At 47.8% G+C, this 15,933-nt stretch overlaps 1 protein-coding gene across 1 annotated transcript in view; it reads left to right on the top strand.

Moving 5' to 3' along the window:
* The window catches only part of ABCA1 (ATP binding cassette subfamily A member 1), a 128,168-nt gene that overhangs the window by 35,105 nt on the left and 77,130 nt on the right, over window positions 1-15,933 (top strand). The window contains exons 4-5 of the mRNA XM_004710968.3: window positions 4,497-4,638; window positions 5,863-5,981. Coding sequence (XP_004711025.1) covers window positions 4,497-4,638; window positions 5,863-5,981 — 261 coding nt within the window. The remainder of the gene's footprint in view (window positions 1-4,496; window positions 4,639-5,862; window positions 5,982-15,933) is intronic.

Here is a 15,933-nt window from a genome sequence, read left to right as displayed (position 1 = left end):
AATTTTCATTTTGTGCTCTAATGTGGTTATCTTCCATTTCTTGAATAATGCTAATTTTTGCACACTAGCCTGGTCTTTGGAACCTAACAGTGTTGATAAGTCAGGGATGGGTATTCCTAGTCCGTCCATCTGCTGTGTGTGTTATCAGTTCACAATGGCTGTCTCTTTCCCTTGTGGGATCACGGAATGGGCTGTTTCCATCTAAAGAATCATTCCCAGGGGGGATTCGTCCCACATTTACTTGGGAGTCTGGGGCAGGGTTGTCATCTACAAGCTCTGTTCCATTGCTTCACTCACGTTCCCAACCACTAATCGGCTTCTCTCACACCTGCAGCAGCCCCTGTGGACTTGCACAAACCTGTTTTAGGGTAAGGATGGATCAAGGGTCACGATTCACTTGTGTTCCTTTCATGGGCTTGCCCCTTTCACAGCACATGTGTGTGCCACCAAGTCCATTCCAACTGATAGCAATCCTGTAGGACAGAGGCGAGCAGTGTGATATGGTTTTAGGCTGTAATTTGAATGGGAGAAAATCACCAGGCATTTCCTCCCCAAAGCACTTGGTAGGTTTGAATCAATAATCCTTTGACCCTTGACTTAGAAGCTGAGCTCTTTAGCAATGGCTCCACCAGGACTCCTTCCAAGCACATTTCCAGGGTTACGAGGTGGGTTGCTAACTGGAACTGGTACAGACTGGATGGTACAAACCCACCAGCTCTTTTGAGGTGGAAAAACCTGGTAAAGATCTGCTCCTGCTCCGTGCACAGCCGAGGAACTCCTATGCGAAGGTTCTACTTTGTGCTGTAGCGTCGCTCTGAATTGAAATCGACTTGCTGGCCCACAGCAGCCATAATGTACCTGCTCATCTGCTGACACTCCCTAGACACTGAAGATTTTAGTTTGGTTTTGAATCATAAAACCTTAAAATAGATATGATTTTTTCATTTCATCCAAAAGGAACAGAGTAGAAAATCATTACTTTTCCTTTGCATCTTCGTTTATGTATGGGTGTGTGACGCAGTTGTCCTTGTTTTGGAACCCTTAAGAGATTTTGTTGATAGATGAGTAAAATGTTTTCTTTAAGCTTTGTTTCTGAGCCCCTGTCAGATGACACATATTGGGGTAAACAGCTACATGCATCTGCTAGGCCATTCATGATTGAGTTAGTTAATTGTGCCAGCCTGGCTGATAATCACATGTGGGGCTAATTGAAAGGCGGAGGGATAAATGGGTGGTGAGCCTCGGCCTTTCTAGTTCTCGGGTCTCTTGTTTTGTGATGGTTGCATCGGGGGCAGCTGCCTTAGCAGTTCCCTGCTTCAGCTTGCAAGATTGACTTCCTACAAGACATCCCCAAGGAGAAGCCACATGGACCTATCCCGATGCAGCCCTGGGTGCTGGAGCAGCCGTGTGGAGACCACTGCTAGTGCTGAGATGCTTGTTCGTTCACTGACTCAGCTTTCCTCCTGCAGTCGGCATCATTGCCTCTGTTTTGTGAGGTGGAGGACTTTGTGGACTGGTGTTGGGTTAATGGGTTAATGTTGGACTTGTGGGCCTGGGCAGCATTGGGTTGGGATGTTTTCTTGATGCACATTTTTTTTACATAAAACTCTCTCATACATGACCCAGATCCCTTTGTCTCCAGACGATACATTCTCAGAAATGGGAAGTGTTTGTTCTTGCAGAAGACAGCTAGGACATTTCTCATTACTGATGCACTTCTGGTAGCCTTCTTTCCTGTTCTTGGTACCTTCTAGGGAGCTGGCTAGAAAGACAGAGTGGAGAAAGCTAAGAACTAAGGTGGAGCTTGCACAGGGCCTTAGCTCTGGGAACAAAGGGTTGAGCTGTGATTCTTCTTCATGAGACCTGGCTGACTTGTTTGGACTCTGGGAGCCCATTATGCTGTTTCATTATCCTCCTGTTTAAGCCGTGTCCTGCTTTTGTTTGACGGGGCACGACCTCTCGGTGTCTTTGCTTCATGCACCAGTGTCCAACCTTCGTTACCTCCCTCTTCATTGCTCTGTCTTATCTTTGACCAACACAGCTCTGTCTTTCACACCAGTACCCCCTAGAGCTTTCAGGGGATAATCTCTCTCGCTCTTTTTTAATTAATCATTTTATTGGGGGCTCGTACAAATCTTATAACAATCCATCATGCACTTGGATTAAGCACACTTGTACATATGTTGCCATCAACATTTAGGGGAGAATCTCTTGATCCTTCAAGCATTTTGTTGGGTTACATAAATCTTCTCCCAGTAAAGAGCGACTGATTTAGGCAAAGGGCCTTGTTTGGTTTTCCTTGAACTATTACCGGGGCGATAAGGAGATTAGCTAAGTAAATGTTCAACAGGACAGAGTCCCTGCAGAGGGTGACCACGGATCTTGTCACATCTTTGCTTTGTTACTCTCTTGTTAGATTTTGGCCACAAGAAAGAGCAGATAAAAGGGCCCCACTACTGAACTGCAAAATGGCAAGCCCTGGTTATGCGGTAACATCTTGAGAGGCTAGCATTATCTGGTTAGCGTTATTTGTGTATAGATTAAAGCAAAATTCCTCCTGTGGAGGAAGGTGGTAGCTGTATGACGAGAAGGGACTGTTCCAGGCTTGGGAGAGGAGTGTAGGTTCACAACATGCCTCCCCTCTATATAACTTGGTAACCCTGGTAACATAGTGGCCTGTGCCTTTGGCTACTACCTCAAGGTCAGCAGTTCAAATCCACCAGCTGCCCCATTAGAGAAAGATGAGGCTTTCTACTTCTGTAAAGATTTGTACTTTGGAAACCCACAGGGGAAGTTCTAATCTGTCCTATAACATAACTGTGAGTCAATGGCAGTGAGTTTGGTCTTGGGAATCCTGATAGGCCATTCATTGAAGTTTGTCTCTGAGTTGGGCGCTTGCTTAAGTGCTTCTCATTGAGCACTCATATAATACCACAGCTCTGTGAAAGTGAATTGTGTTTCTGTTACTATGTTACAGCTGGGAAATTGAGGATTTGGTGACTTGGTCAAAATTTCTGCTTAGGGAATTGCAGAGATTGGACAGGAATTCCAGTTGGTCTGATCTCAAAGCCCAAGAAGTGACTCAATTCTTTACCACCTAAGTTAGTTCTTGTTGCTAGGTGCCTTTAAGTCGGTCCATTCGCACAGCGACCCACGTGCCAGAGCAAGAACACTGCCTGTTCCAGCACCATCCTCACGATCATTTCCGTGTTTGAGTCCATTGTTGCAGCTCTGTGCCAGTACATCTTGTCCAGGCCCGTTCCCTAGTGCTCAGTGGCCCTGAACTCTTTTGGGGTCCCAGATAATACCCCCAATAAGAAGATGCTTCAAAGTTTGTGGACAAGTTCCATGATCTAAAGTTCTACTTTTCCATAAGCTTTTGAAGTCCCATTGTGTCATGAAAGGTAGCCCTCCTGTTATAGGGACCCGTGGTCTTCAGGTTGAGGACAGAGACATCTCGATCCTTAGAGAAGTAGCCACTAATGGCTGCCACACACCAAACGGTGCCTCTGAAGGCCCAGATCGGGTCAACCTTGTCTGTGAGGCAGGTCCTCCGAACTGAAGCGAGTGGACACTGAGACAGGGACCTGTTGGATGGGGCTCCTGGTTGGGGCGACCGATGAACGGATCCCCACAGGTCACATCTAATTCCCAGTCGGCACGTTTATTGGGTGCCACAAGGAGCGTTTGGTCTGGCCGAGAAGGTGAACCTATCGGAGAGCAGTACAGAAGGAGATGGAGGAGAGCGGGTTATAAAGAGGTTGTTGGTCTAAGACAGTGGTTCTCAACCTTCCTCAGGCAGCGACCCTTTAGTACAGTTCCTCATGTTGTGATGACCCCCAACCATAATGTTATTTTTGTTGCTACTTCATAACTCATTTGGCTACTGTTATGAATCATAATGTACATATCTGATATGCAGGGTGTGTTTAAGTGACCCTTGTGAAAGGGTCCTTTGATCCGCAAAGGGGTGTCGGCCCAGAGGTTGAGAACCTCTGGTCTAAGAAAAGGGGCGTAGGCTGGGAACATGCAAATGTGGGTTCTACCCCCAGGCATGCCAGTTCACTCCCTGAGGATTCCTCATTGGTCCGTTTGTTTTGGCTTGGTTTCCTCCTTGGTTACGAACTTGAACGAAGCCCTCTTCAAGGCCCTCTGCCTCTGAAGGTAAAGCAGGGTGAGCATAGAACGTGAAGAAATGTGCAAGACCTAAGTGCCTTTATTCTTTGGTCTGATCTACTCGTTTGGGCACTGCCCTGTCGTTGGGATCATGAGCCCTGTTCTACAGATGATACCCAGGTAGATTAAGAACCTGGCCCGCAGTCGTAGAGGCCTGCTATCTGATGCCCAGTGTCCAACCCAGGGTCAGGTTGGTCCGTGTGGGGAGGCGGACATTGTATGTGTTGAGCCAATAGAGGTAAGGACTCCTATCAAGCCTCACAATCGCTGGAGAACATTGGAGTAATATTTCTCTGTGTGTTTTTCTTTCCTTTCTACAGGCCACTTTCCAAACAAAGCCATGCCCTCTGCAGGGACACTTCCTTGGGTTCAGGGGATTATCTGTAATGCCAACAACCCCTGCTTTCGTTATCCGACTCCTGGTGAGGCTCCAGGCATTGTTGGAAACTTTAACAAATCCATGTAAGTACCAGCTGGGGTTTTCTTTTCCAAATGTGTCAATTCACACTTTTCTTTCACTTCTCACCTGCATCGGAATGGTTGGCTTTAAGTATAGGTGATTATGTAAAGATGTGTGTGATAAAATCCGCAGAAGGAGGGGAGGAAGAATTGCCACCAAGATTTAAAATCACAGTCCTCTCTTTGTTACATTTTAGGGGTAATGATCAAATATAGCTAAAAGTTATGTAATTGGCGATGTTCATCCAAAAACAGAATGGCAGATAGGTAGAGGAGATGTGGCTACATCTGTCCATCTGTTCACTCAGCAAATACTTATTACACATGTGCAATGGCTGGATCTAGGAGCTGGGGCTGTCAAAACAGTCACCGCAGGTGACCCTGCCTTCAAGGAGCTTAAGGCTGAGGCTTTGAGCATCTGTCCCCTCTGCTCTCAGACTCCCTCTTCTTCCCTCTGTCACTGCCCCTGTCAGACCGGAGTGTCACTGCTGGCTGCAGGTCTGTCTTTTCCCTGGGTATGAGTTCCTTGGGGGCCAAAATACTGCTTCCTTTGCTTTTGTGTTCTTGGCTCTTGGCCTCAATTTTCGGACATAAATATGGACTTATTAAAGGTTTGCCAAGTGAGACATTGAAGGTTCAAATGTACAGAATCATGCCCTGGGTTAGAATGAGCTGCGGGCCGTGGGAGTGTCTGGAGGCAATCCGAGGGAGTTATGGTGAGGGCAGACGGAGGGCTAGACCTGGTAGCTTTCATGGGCATCCTCCTCCATGCAAAAACATTAAAAGTTGCACATTACAACTGTGTTGGTAAAACGGTCGATAGAATCCAGGCTGGAGTTATTACAATATATTCATTCTTACAGAATGAAAGAAATGAAAACCTGTTCATGCGCCCCTAAATCTACTGTGGGTCTTAGGCCCTGGGGATGCTGTCTCGCACATGTGTGTGTGTACATGTGTGCATGTGTGCGTGCCAGGGAGGGCTTCCAGGGCTAGGGCTGAAGGAGTGATGAGCTCCGGTTGTGTGGACATGAAGGGAGGGCACTCAGGACCAGGATGGTGGTAGATGGGTGGAATATAGGGAATCAGTGAAACAGGGAAAGGGGGCAGGGGGCCCACGCCTGTCTTTGGAGGAGCTCGGAGCCCGGGCGTTATTAGTCGGTTTGATATAGTGGGAGAGACAGCTGACCTAACCACGGCATTTTCTTTTTTTCACTCTCCCTGCAGCGTGTCGCGCCTGTTCTCAGATGCTCAGAGGCTGCTTCTGTACAGCCAGAGAGACACCAGCATGAAGGATATCCACAAAGTTCTGGGAACGTTACGGCAGATCGAGAACTCCAACTCAAGTGAGTGAAAGCGTCTTTAAGGTTGGTTTGCAGCTGGAAAATCAACCTGTCGCCAGACAGCCAGGCATGCTCCTTTTAGCTCTTAACTAGGGGATGACGGCCAAGGGGGCTGGGCTGCGGTTCTTTTGATAGGAGGCCTTTGAGAAGACACCAGGGAAGCTGGATGCAGCAGACATAGAATGCAGTGGCCTTCTCTGGGGACACAGGAAAATCCCTGGTGAGGAGATGCATAGACACTCACCAGAACTGCCTGCAGTGTGGGCAGCAGCCAACTGTGTCCGCCCCACCCCCACCCCTCATTTGGCTGTATGGCTGTGGTGAACAAAGGGCAGATTTATTAACAATGGGCACTTTTGTGCCTATAAGAGCAATGACAGCTGCCGCTTGATTTGAATAAGGGAAAGCTCAGCAGTTATTTTAAAAAGGAAAATGCAGACGTTTGATTTCATCTGATGGGTATTTGAACTCTGAAATCTTCACCTCTGATCTGGTCAGCATCCAGGCAGTTAATGGCTTGTCACTGAGGAAGTGTCAGGCCCTTGGCCCAGTGAGGTGCTCACTGGCTGCAGGCATGTTAGTGCAGTGGCCTCTGGGGGAGGACAAGAACAAGGGAGAGGGGAGCAGTCTGCCTGGGGCAGGCCGTGCTGGGGGGCATGGTCTGTGAAGATGTTAAAAGCAATAAGGAAGCTAATAAAAGCTAGTCTGTTTTTTTCCTTTTAATTTTTATTGTGAGTTAGGTGAGGGTTTACATATCAGATCAGCGCTTTCGCATTCAGCAACTTCAACAAGGTATCCAGGCCCCCAATCGCTTGCTCTCTTCCCTGCCCCACCCCCGGTTTATGTCCTCCCCCTCTTGTAGACCATGATCTTCCCCTTTGCCTAAATTAACACCTGACTACCCACTAGCCTATTATTTGCCAGTCTTTCCTCCCCCCCCCCACTCACCCCTGGTAAGCCTCAAAGTCTGTTTCTTTTGGTGTGAAAACAAGAGAATTATGTGACAGTCTGTTCCTTGATTTTTTTTTTTATAACAGTGGTCTCATACAATATCTGCCCTTTTGTGATCGACTAACTTTACGCAGCACAACATTCTCCACATCCAGGCAGGTGTGTCATGAGGCATTTCACAGCCTCATCGTCAGTCTTTAACGACGCGTAGTGTTCCGTAACCCGGTCGACTTTTCCTGATCCCCTGCACCAGCAGTTCTCGCCAGCACCCGTGATACAGTCCTGCTCCCCACGCAGGTGACTGCGGCTGTTGCTGAGGGAATGTCCCTCCCCTGTGTTTGGGGAGCTGTGTGTGGGCTGGCCTGGACTGAAAAGCCTCCTGGTGTGTGTGAGCTACTTGAGAAAGCTGAACGTGCAAGAGTTTAAACGGGACGGGACTCAGGTTGGGGCTTTGCTTGGGAACTTGAACCTTTGCTTTCTCTGGGCAGGGGAAAAAAGGGTGGGCAAACACAGCTAGGGGGAGGTGGAGGCTGGCGCAGAGGAGGTGTGGCTTTGGGGCAGAGGGAGAAGTGACTCTGGGCTATGGGAGCAGCTGCGAGGGACCTCCAGCCTAGCCTGTGCAGGACACAGACAGAGAGATTGCAACATCCAGAGAGTGAAGCGTCCACCCTCCCCAGTCCACTGGCTGACTGTATGCTGGTGAACCCGAGGCAGAGCTTGAGTTCTAGTTTGTGGGACTTTGTGGCTAAGTTAATTCACATCTTCTGGGCCAGTTCTCCTCGTCTTCAATAGGGGCTGTTAGGAGAATCCTTTGCATTGGACTCCTGTGCAGAAGAACTAGCATTTCACTGTGTTCAGAGCAGCATCTGACACAGAGGAGACACATATGGATATTTGGGGGCAGTACCATCTTGGTCAGGCCACGTGACCTCTCTGTGCCGTCATTACCTCAGCTGTGATATAACAGCTAACTTGCCATGCAGATGGAAAACCCTGCATCTGGTACATAAACCAAACGCACTGCCAGCACGTCGTATGGTGACCCTATCAGGCAGGGCAGACCTGGCCCCGGTGGGACATACTAGTTGACGGGAGTAGAAAGCCCCATCTTTCTCCGGTAGAGGAGCTGGTGGCTTTGAACTGGAGAGCTTATGGCAAGTGGCCCTGTAGGACAAAGTAAAATTGTCCCTGTGGGTTCCTGAGCCTGTAATGCTTTGTGGGAGTAGAAAGCCTCATCTTTCTCCCTAGGAGCGGCTGGTAGTTTCAAATTGCTGACCTCAGGGTTAGCAGCTCAACTTCTAACCACTGTGTCACTCATGCTCCTACCTGGCACATAGTAGGTGCTTACTAAACGAGAGACGGTGTCGATCTTAGATGATGCTTGTTGAACCTCCTCCCCACTTGCTCAGCTGTTGTAGTAGACTGGCCGATGGGCACAGGGTCAGGTCTCCCCTTAGAAACAGAACTGCCTTTCTTCTTGTTGCACCTGGAGACACGAGTCCAGGGGTGGCGAAGAGGAGCCCCTGTCCGCACGGTTCTGAGGGTGAAGGCCTCTCCTGTTTCCATGGCTCTAGACCAACACTGATTGCACACCTCTTGGTTCTTCCAGTGCCTTCATGTTTTTGCCCTGCAGCTATAACCTAAATTGCTTCCTCCTCTTTGTCTCGGCATAGAGGCAAATGCACCCAACTGCGGCTTCTTCCGAGAAGAAGTTGGTGTGTTTTTGTTGAGTTTGACTAGGATACTGTAGATTTCAGAGGGACCCGTTGCTGAGACGAGCCCTGTGGAGCCCTAGTTCGAGACCTATGTTTATCTTCACTAACTCCTGTACTCAGTGCACGATAGGCTCAACCCTCCAGTATGGTCACTCTCAGGCCTGGAAGATTTCTAGGAACTGGTCTAGTCTGGAGCCTTATCTTGCTGATCCCGTGTGGGGACCTGTTTCTCATAAGATAGATCATTTTGAGCAGCAGTTCTCAACAGGTGGGTTACAACCCCTTTGGGGGTCAAATGACCCTTTCACAGGGGTAGCCCGATTCATAACAGTAGTAAAATGACAGTGATGAAGTAGCAACGAAAATGATTTTATGGTTGGGGGGGTCACTACAGCACGAGGCACTGTATGAAAGGGTTGCAGCCTTAGGAAGGTTGAGAACTACTGATTTTGAGGGTAGCTAACCCTCATGGCCAGAATATATATATATATATTTACTCTGCTATATGCCTTCTAGAGAATGAATCGAGTTCTATTTCCATTGGAATATTTGAAGACAGCTTTCATGCAGTTTCCTTCATTTTTCTAGGAATTTGATTTTTCCAGGCAGTCTAACTCTCCCTTTCTTTGACGGAATGTTTTTCTCTTAATTCCTGCCTCTGGCCTATCTGTCTTGGAAGGACAGCCAGAATGTCCGCTAGAAGTCAGGTCTTGGATATCATATCAGGAGGGACTGGTCCCGGAGGAAGGGCATCTTGCTTGGTAAAGTCGAGTGTCCGAGGAAGTCGAGAGGAAAGAGGAAGTCTCTCAGTGAGGTCACTTGGGACAGTGGCTGCCATAGCCACAGCATCGGTCATGAGGCCATTGCTCTGTTGTGCATCGGGTTGCTCTGCGTGGAAGCCATCTCGGGAGCCCCTAACCACAGCAGCATTTCCTCCTTGAAGTGGACCAGGAATTGCGACAGCATTCCCGCACTGAGTAGAGAGGGACTTTTGCCTTCTGTGTCAGAGCACCAGATTTCTGCTAATGCAAGCTGAGATTGCGTTAGGTTTTTCAGCATAACCGTCATGCTTTTGACTCATAAGCCATGTGCAGTCAGCCACAATTGTCATTTTTTAAGTCCGGAATGTTGCAAGCGACTTGCTTTCGGCCTCCTAATTTGTGTAGGTGGGTTCTTGAACGTAAAGGGGAGAAATACTTACCTCTTTTCTGTTCTACGTAGATTCCATATGCCATTGCATCTTGCCAGAATTCATTCTTGACTCCCGTGTACCCATTCACTGCATTTGATTCTTCTTGTTTTCTGCTCTCTAAGAACTTGGTAAGCACCTTTGTTCTCATCCAAGTAGGGTCAACACTGGAAGCTTGGGAATAAGAGGAGTTTGGGGCTTTGTATTCAGGTGTGTTTAAGAAAAATCTCTGGCACTGCAACCCCACTAGGTGTGTAGCTTGGGAACCGTTTCTGGCTCTCGGTTTCCTGGCAAAACAGATTAGTTGCCTCCAAGGATCACTAAGCATCATATCAGTGGCGTCTGTGAATGACTGATAGAATTATCAGTGGTCATGGTACATAGTTGACACCCAACACATCTGAGTTGAATTCTTTCCCCTCTGCCCCTGGCTTGCTACCTGACCTTTGCTAGTTTGCTTAAGCTTTCTGGGATTCAGGTTTCCTTGCCTCTAAATTGGGACTTTGGGAAAACACCCACTTGTAGAAAGTTGCTCAGTCTTTGGATTCGAGGTCACCTGGGACTAAGTGGTGATGGTCGCTGTCCACTGGGTTAAGTGCCTTGAGGGCAGGCCTGAATCTCCCTTATGGTTGTACTTCAAGAAGTAGCCGAAGGCTGAGCGTATTTATTTCTCATGGTTGCTGGAACAAAGTACCATCATTTAGTGCCGTGGTTCTCAACCTTTCTAATGCCCTGACCCTGTCATACAGTTCCTCATGTTGTGGTGACCACCACCACCACCCCCGCCACAACCATATTTTCGTTGCTACATCCTAACTGTCATTTTGCTAATCTTATGAATCGGGGCGACTCTTGTGAAAAGGTCGTTCAACTCCCAAAGGGGTCACGACCCACAGGTTGAGAACTGCTGATTTAGTGGCTTGAAACAACAGAAATGGATTGTCTCTGAAGAAGAAAAATCAGACCTCTGAGTGTTCCCAGAGACACTGTGATCTCTAAGGTGTTCACAGAGACACTGGTCTCTCTGAAGGCTTCTTCCTACCTTCCTACCTGGGAATCCTGGTGGTGTTCCTTGGCCTTTAGATGTTTCATGCCCCTCTAGCGTCTGTCTTCACATGACCATCTTCCTACTGTGTCTTTGTGTTTTTTGTTCCATAAGGAAGGTCACCACTTATTTAGGATTAGGGTCCACCCTACTCTGTCCACATGTACTTAAGAATGTCAGCATAATTTGGGGGATCACACAAATCAATCCATCACAGTAAGTAATACGTACCTCTTTGTGGAAGGAAAGGGATAGAACATACCTCCCCCCTTTCCTTAAAAGCATGTCATCAGGATCAAATGAAAATGTTCTGAAAAGTGTAAAATCCCAGCCTCATGTAATTGTCGAGTTGGCTCCCTTGTGTGAACTCAGATCAATAGGGCTCTAAATTAATAACAGGGCCAGAAGTTCTTTAAAACTTTTTCAATTTGTCATAATGGCAAAAGTTTTTTTGGCTGGCTTTCTTCCACAAAGATTAGCTCCCAGCACTTTCTGTAAGAGCTGTATTGAACCTAGAGGCCTGCAGTTGATTGACTTTGAAACTCAAAAGCTGCCCTCCCAAATCCTAATATTTTGACGACAGACTTACCCTCATCTCTAGGTGGTTCCGTGGGTCAGGCTTCTCTGGCTTGTGCCTGTGAGGGGTGGTTGAGTGCTTGGCAGGAAGTAGAAAAATAAAAGGACATAGCTTGTGGGCCAGACTTCTTGCCCTCCTGTGGTAACTCATATCACATGATCTGTAGAAGTCCTCCAATGTTTACATGGGCCCTTCTGTCCACTGTTCTCTAGCTTCTTGCCCCCTGCTGCATCCCCACACCTGCTCCCTCAACCTCACCATTGTGTACGTGGTGCCGGGGACAATGCTTGGGCTAGAGTGGCCTGATGGAAGGTTCTAGCCTTTTTCAGCTGTGGTATGGCCCAAATGCTGTGGACAGTGCTATGGTTGGAGGCATGGGACTCAGTAATTCCTGTCTTCAGCCACGATCATAATGCCCCGGGTGTCTGGTCCCTTTCCCCGTTACAGCTGGGCCTGTGCCTCTAACACAGAAACCCAGTGGGTGCATTGAGAGACAGTGGAAGATGGCTTTATGGACCCGCTAATTGGGCCAGGTAGGTAGGACAGCCGAGGAGTAAATCAGAAGCCTTACTGAGGAGCGCCAGGGACACATTTCTGGGATACCATGTGCCCCATGGTTTGTGTGGATGGCACTCTCCCAGAGAGTCAGGCTCAGTGGAGTTGGATAGGGCATATATCCTCTGTGGCTGTTTGCTGTGACCTGGAGTGCCTATCTCAGCTTCCCCTAGAGAGGGTGAGGGCTGCCCCCAAATTCCCTGGTCCCTGATTGAGGGCCAGTTTCAGGGGGCTCAGGCCATGCTGTGTCTCCAGGATGCAGAGGCCTCTGAGCATGTGATAGCCTGGCCAGGAACGAACAATGAAGAACTTGGGACATTTTGTCACGGGGATCGAGCTGTCTCTTTGGAAGACGTCACATCCTGAGGCCATGGTTTGGGAAGGGCGGAGTAGGAGGAGAGATCTGGGCAGACCTGATGCATCTTGACATCTGACTTGAATTTTGAGCTTCTGTGTTTCTTTGACCAGAATTCCACGTGGAGTCAATGGCATGGCTGCAATTGCCCACAGAGTCATGACCCAAATCAGGTGCGCCTCTGACCAAGACTTTGATGACCTAAGTCCTGAGGGTTACACTGGATTTCGGCCCAGGGAAGAGGGCCTCAACTTTCTGGGCATTTGATTTACTGATAATACTGAGAACTCATTGGGCGAACCCTTGCTGTGCTTTGGTAATTGAAAGGCATCAAGATAGTGATGAGGTACCTGGCTTTGGGCGGCAGTTGAGGGAAGGGGGGTGACTTACATCTTGCAAACATCCGCTGGGTGATATAATTGAATGGTGAGAAAACACACTGGGCAATTGGGCTGGTGAGTTCAAGGGCTGCCTTTGCCCTTAGTCGTTGTGTGACCTTGGACAACTCCCTGACATATCTGTGCCTCAGTTTCCTTGCTTTTTCAAAACAGGAGTAATCTTAGGACCTCCTTCTGGGATGCTGTGGAGAAGAAATGAACAAATAAAAGTAAAATACTTAGCCTATATATAGGCTGGTGTGTCCCAAACATCATTCTTGTATTTTAGTTCATTAATTTTTCATAACTGTCATGCGAGGTAAGGATTTTTTTTACTTCAAAGAAGACAACAACGCGAAGAAGCCGAAATCAGAGAAGTTAAGAGACTTAGGTAAGGTAGCACAGCTGGCCAGGGCAGGGATAGAATTAGAATTCCAGTCTTTCCCACTCTGCCCTCACAACATCTTTCATTATGTGATCAACCTGGAAAGTCCCTGAATGCGTTTAGTGATCGCAATGCATGTTCTGTAGGTACTTGGTAAAAGTGTCCCGGTGCACATTCTTAGAGTTTCATATTCGGAAACCCTTTCATTTAACATGCAAAGGTTTTCCCTGACCTGTCAGAGCCAGGCCATGTCCTGGAGCCCAGGCTGCTGGTTTCCTTCCAGGGAAGTGGCCTGGCCCCAACTGGGCTGTAATCAGGGGATGCAATGCTGAACCACCGTGTTGAAATCCTGCTTGACCCACGTCTAATCAAAGGTCAGCTTTACTCAGACAGGAATAGAAAAGCATTGCGGGACAACGTGTACCCCGCAATATCAGACTGCCTTTAAAAGGTTTCAAACTGTGAGCATCATGAAGAGTTTGTTTGGTCAGTATCAGACTGATTTACCCTGTGGGTGGTGAGAGCAATTTGGGAATTCACTGTGGCTCTCATCGTAATCTCCTCATTTCTGGCCCTCCCCTGTTACTGCCTGAAAGCGCAAAAGGATAGCCTTGTGGTTGTTAGGTGCTGTCGAGTCTGGCCTGACTCACAGCGACCCTGTGTTCAACAGAATGAAACGCTGCCATCTGTACAATTGTTCTTATGTTTGAGACCTTTGGGGCAGCCACTGTGCCAACCCATTGTCGTTGAGAGTTCTCTTTTTGGGGGCTGACCCTTTACTGGGCCCAAGTGATGCCCTTCACCTCATGACATGTCCAAAGTTTGTGAGAGGAAGTCTTGCAATTTTTGTTTCTCAGGAACATTCTGGATGCACTTCGTCCTAGACAGATGTGTTTGTTCTTCCGGCCATGTCTTTGACCAGCATCCTCGTTCCGAAGCGTCACTTCTTCTCTGGTCTTCCTTTATTCACTGTCCATGCAGATGAGGCCATTGAAACCCCGTGGCTTGGGTAAAGGGTACCTTAGTCGTCATGTTTGGATCCTTGCTCTTTCGGACTGTACGTAGGTCTTGTGCAGCAGACTTGCCCAGTGCCCTGTGCTGTTTCCTTTCTTGAGTGTTGCATCTAAAAGTGGTACTTTGTCCAGCGGTCTCAGTTGCCCCAGCTGATACCATTTTGCACTCTTATTCTAGTAGTATATTCAGTGCCTACAACTTGAGCAGGTTGGTCATTTTATTGGTAGGTAAATAGATGTTCCTGACCTGCGGGATATAGAGCACCCACTTATATTTTCCTCTTCTGGAGCTTATCACGCCCCTGTTTTCCCACAGGCAGCCCACAAAAATGCCAGGAGGGGACCCATGTAACTGTGTGAAGTAGTCTGTGCTGAAAAGTACCGTTTTCTTAGGGTCCTGCATATAGTGATATATCTTGGAGGTATAATTTTGCAAAGTTTTTCTCTCTATTTTTTTTTTTACTGTTAAGCCTTGTCTTTTAGTTCATTATGATTCTATTATCTTTTAATTTTTCCATGAATTTTTTTTTTAAGACCTCTTGTCTTTCTGGTTGCCCTTTCTGCTCGTTGGAAGTTGCCATTCTCGATGATCCTACATTCAGGTGAATCCTGCATTTCTGGGTGCACTAAATTGCATGTACCTCTCAAGGTCCAGAGGGGACATGCATCCCGTGTAATTTTACCTCAGAGTTCAGAGTATCAAGTATGACCTACATAATCCTACCCCAGGCTTGAGAGGGATAGATATGTCCCACATAACATATGCCAGAATCCAATTTTTGTAACAAAATGTCAGAGATGCACCTGGCTTCAACCATCCTTTAATGCAAATACACGGTATTAACAAAATACTCAAAGTGGAAAATAATGGGGTCAGGTAAAAGTTAAGGAATATCTGGTATCTGAAAGTATCGGAGCCCTGGTGGTATGGTGGTTTCATGTTGGGCTGCGATCCTCGTGGTCAGCAGTTCAAAACCACCGTTAGTTCCAAGGGAGAATGACTGGGCTTTGTACTCCCATAAACAGAAACCCACAGGGGGTTGCTATGGGTCCGCCTTGACTCAATGGCAGTGAGTTTGGTTTGGTTTTGAAAAAGTATGGTACTTCCGTTGTTCTCAAGACAGGATTCTAAGTTATTTGGTGCTTGCCAGGGAACATAATCTTTAATGTTCTAATTCCCCTTGTGAATTCTTTACTTAATGGTCATCTATGAATTTATTTAAATTTGTTTTGAGCTTGTGCACTTTCCAGCTTGCATGTTCCCTTGCTTGTTTGCAGGTCACTCTCCCAGGGTCACGCTGTCCACATAGTGCCATCCTCAGTGCTCTCCTCCCCGCCCCTCTCCTGCCCCTCTCCCTGTGAAGCAGGTCTCCATTTACAGGAAACAGGCTCAGGAAGGCTGAGTGATCGAACCACTTGTAAATGCTGGAGCTGAGATTTGAACCAGCCTCTTAAACTTGAGCTCTTTGGGGGATGTCCTTGGTTGAGAAGCCCAGGTTCAGATGGAGGACCGAGGCCCCTCAGGCTCCACACGTGTTCTAAGGAGGCCCTCAGGGAGCTGCATCTTCACCCTGCCCTACCCCTTCTTTGGGACCCGGTCCTAGAGAGGAGTCCAGCCCCTCCACGGAGCAGACAGCAAAAGAAAGTAGCTTCTAGCCGCAGCAAAACACCGCTGATCCTCACAAAAACACCCCAGAAAAGCCTCAGGGGGCCATCTGTTCACAATCCCCCAGCCCTTGTGTAGTCCAGAAATGGTGTAGGGCTTGTTTATAAGGCCAGACCAGTGGAGGTGG

The sequence above is a fragment of the Echinops telfairi genome, unplaced genomic scaffold (assembly GCF_000313985.2).
Source record: "Echinops telfairi isolate 266 unplaced genomic scaffold, ASM31398v2 ScPeMD7_7410;HRSCAF=8448, whole genome shotgun sequence".
Lineage (NCBI taxonomy): Eukaryota > Metazoa > Chordata > Mammalia > Afrosoricida > Tenrecidae > Echinops > Echinops telfairi.
This window is presented reverse-complemented; position numbering and strand designations above follow the sequence as displayed.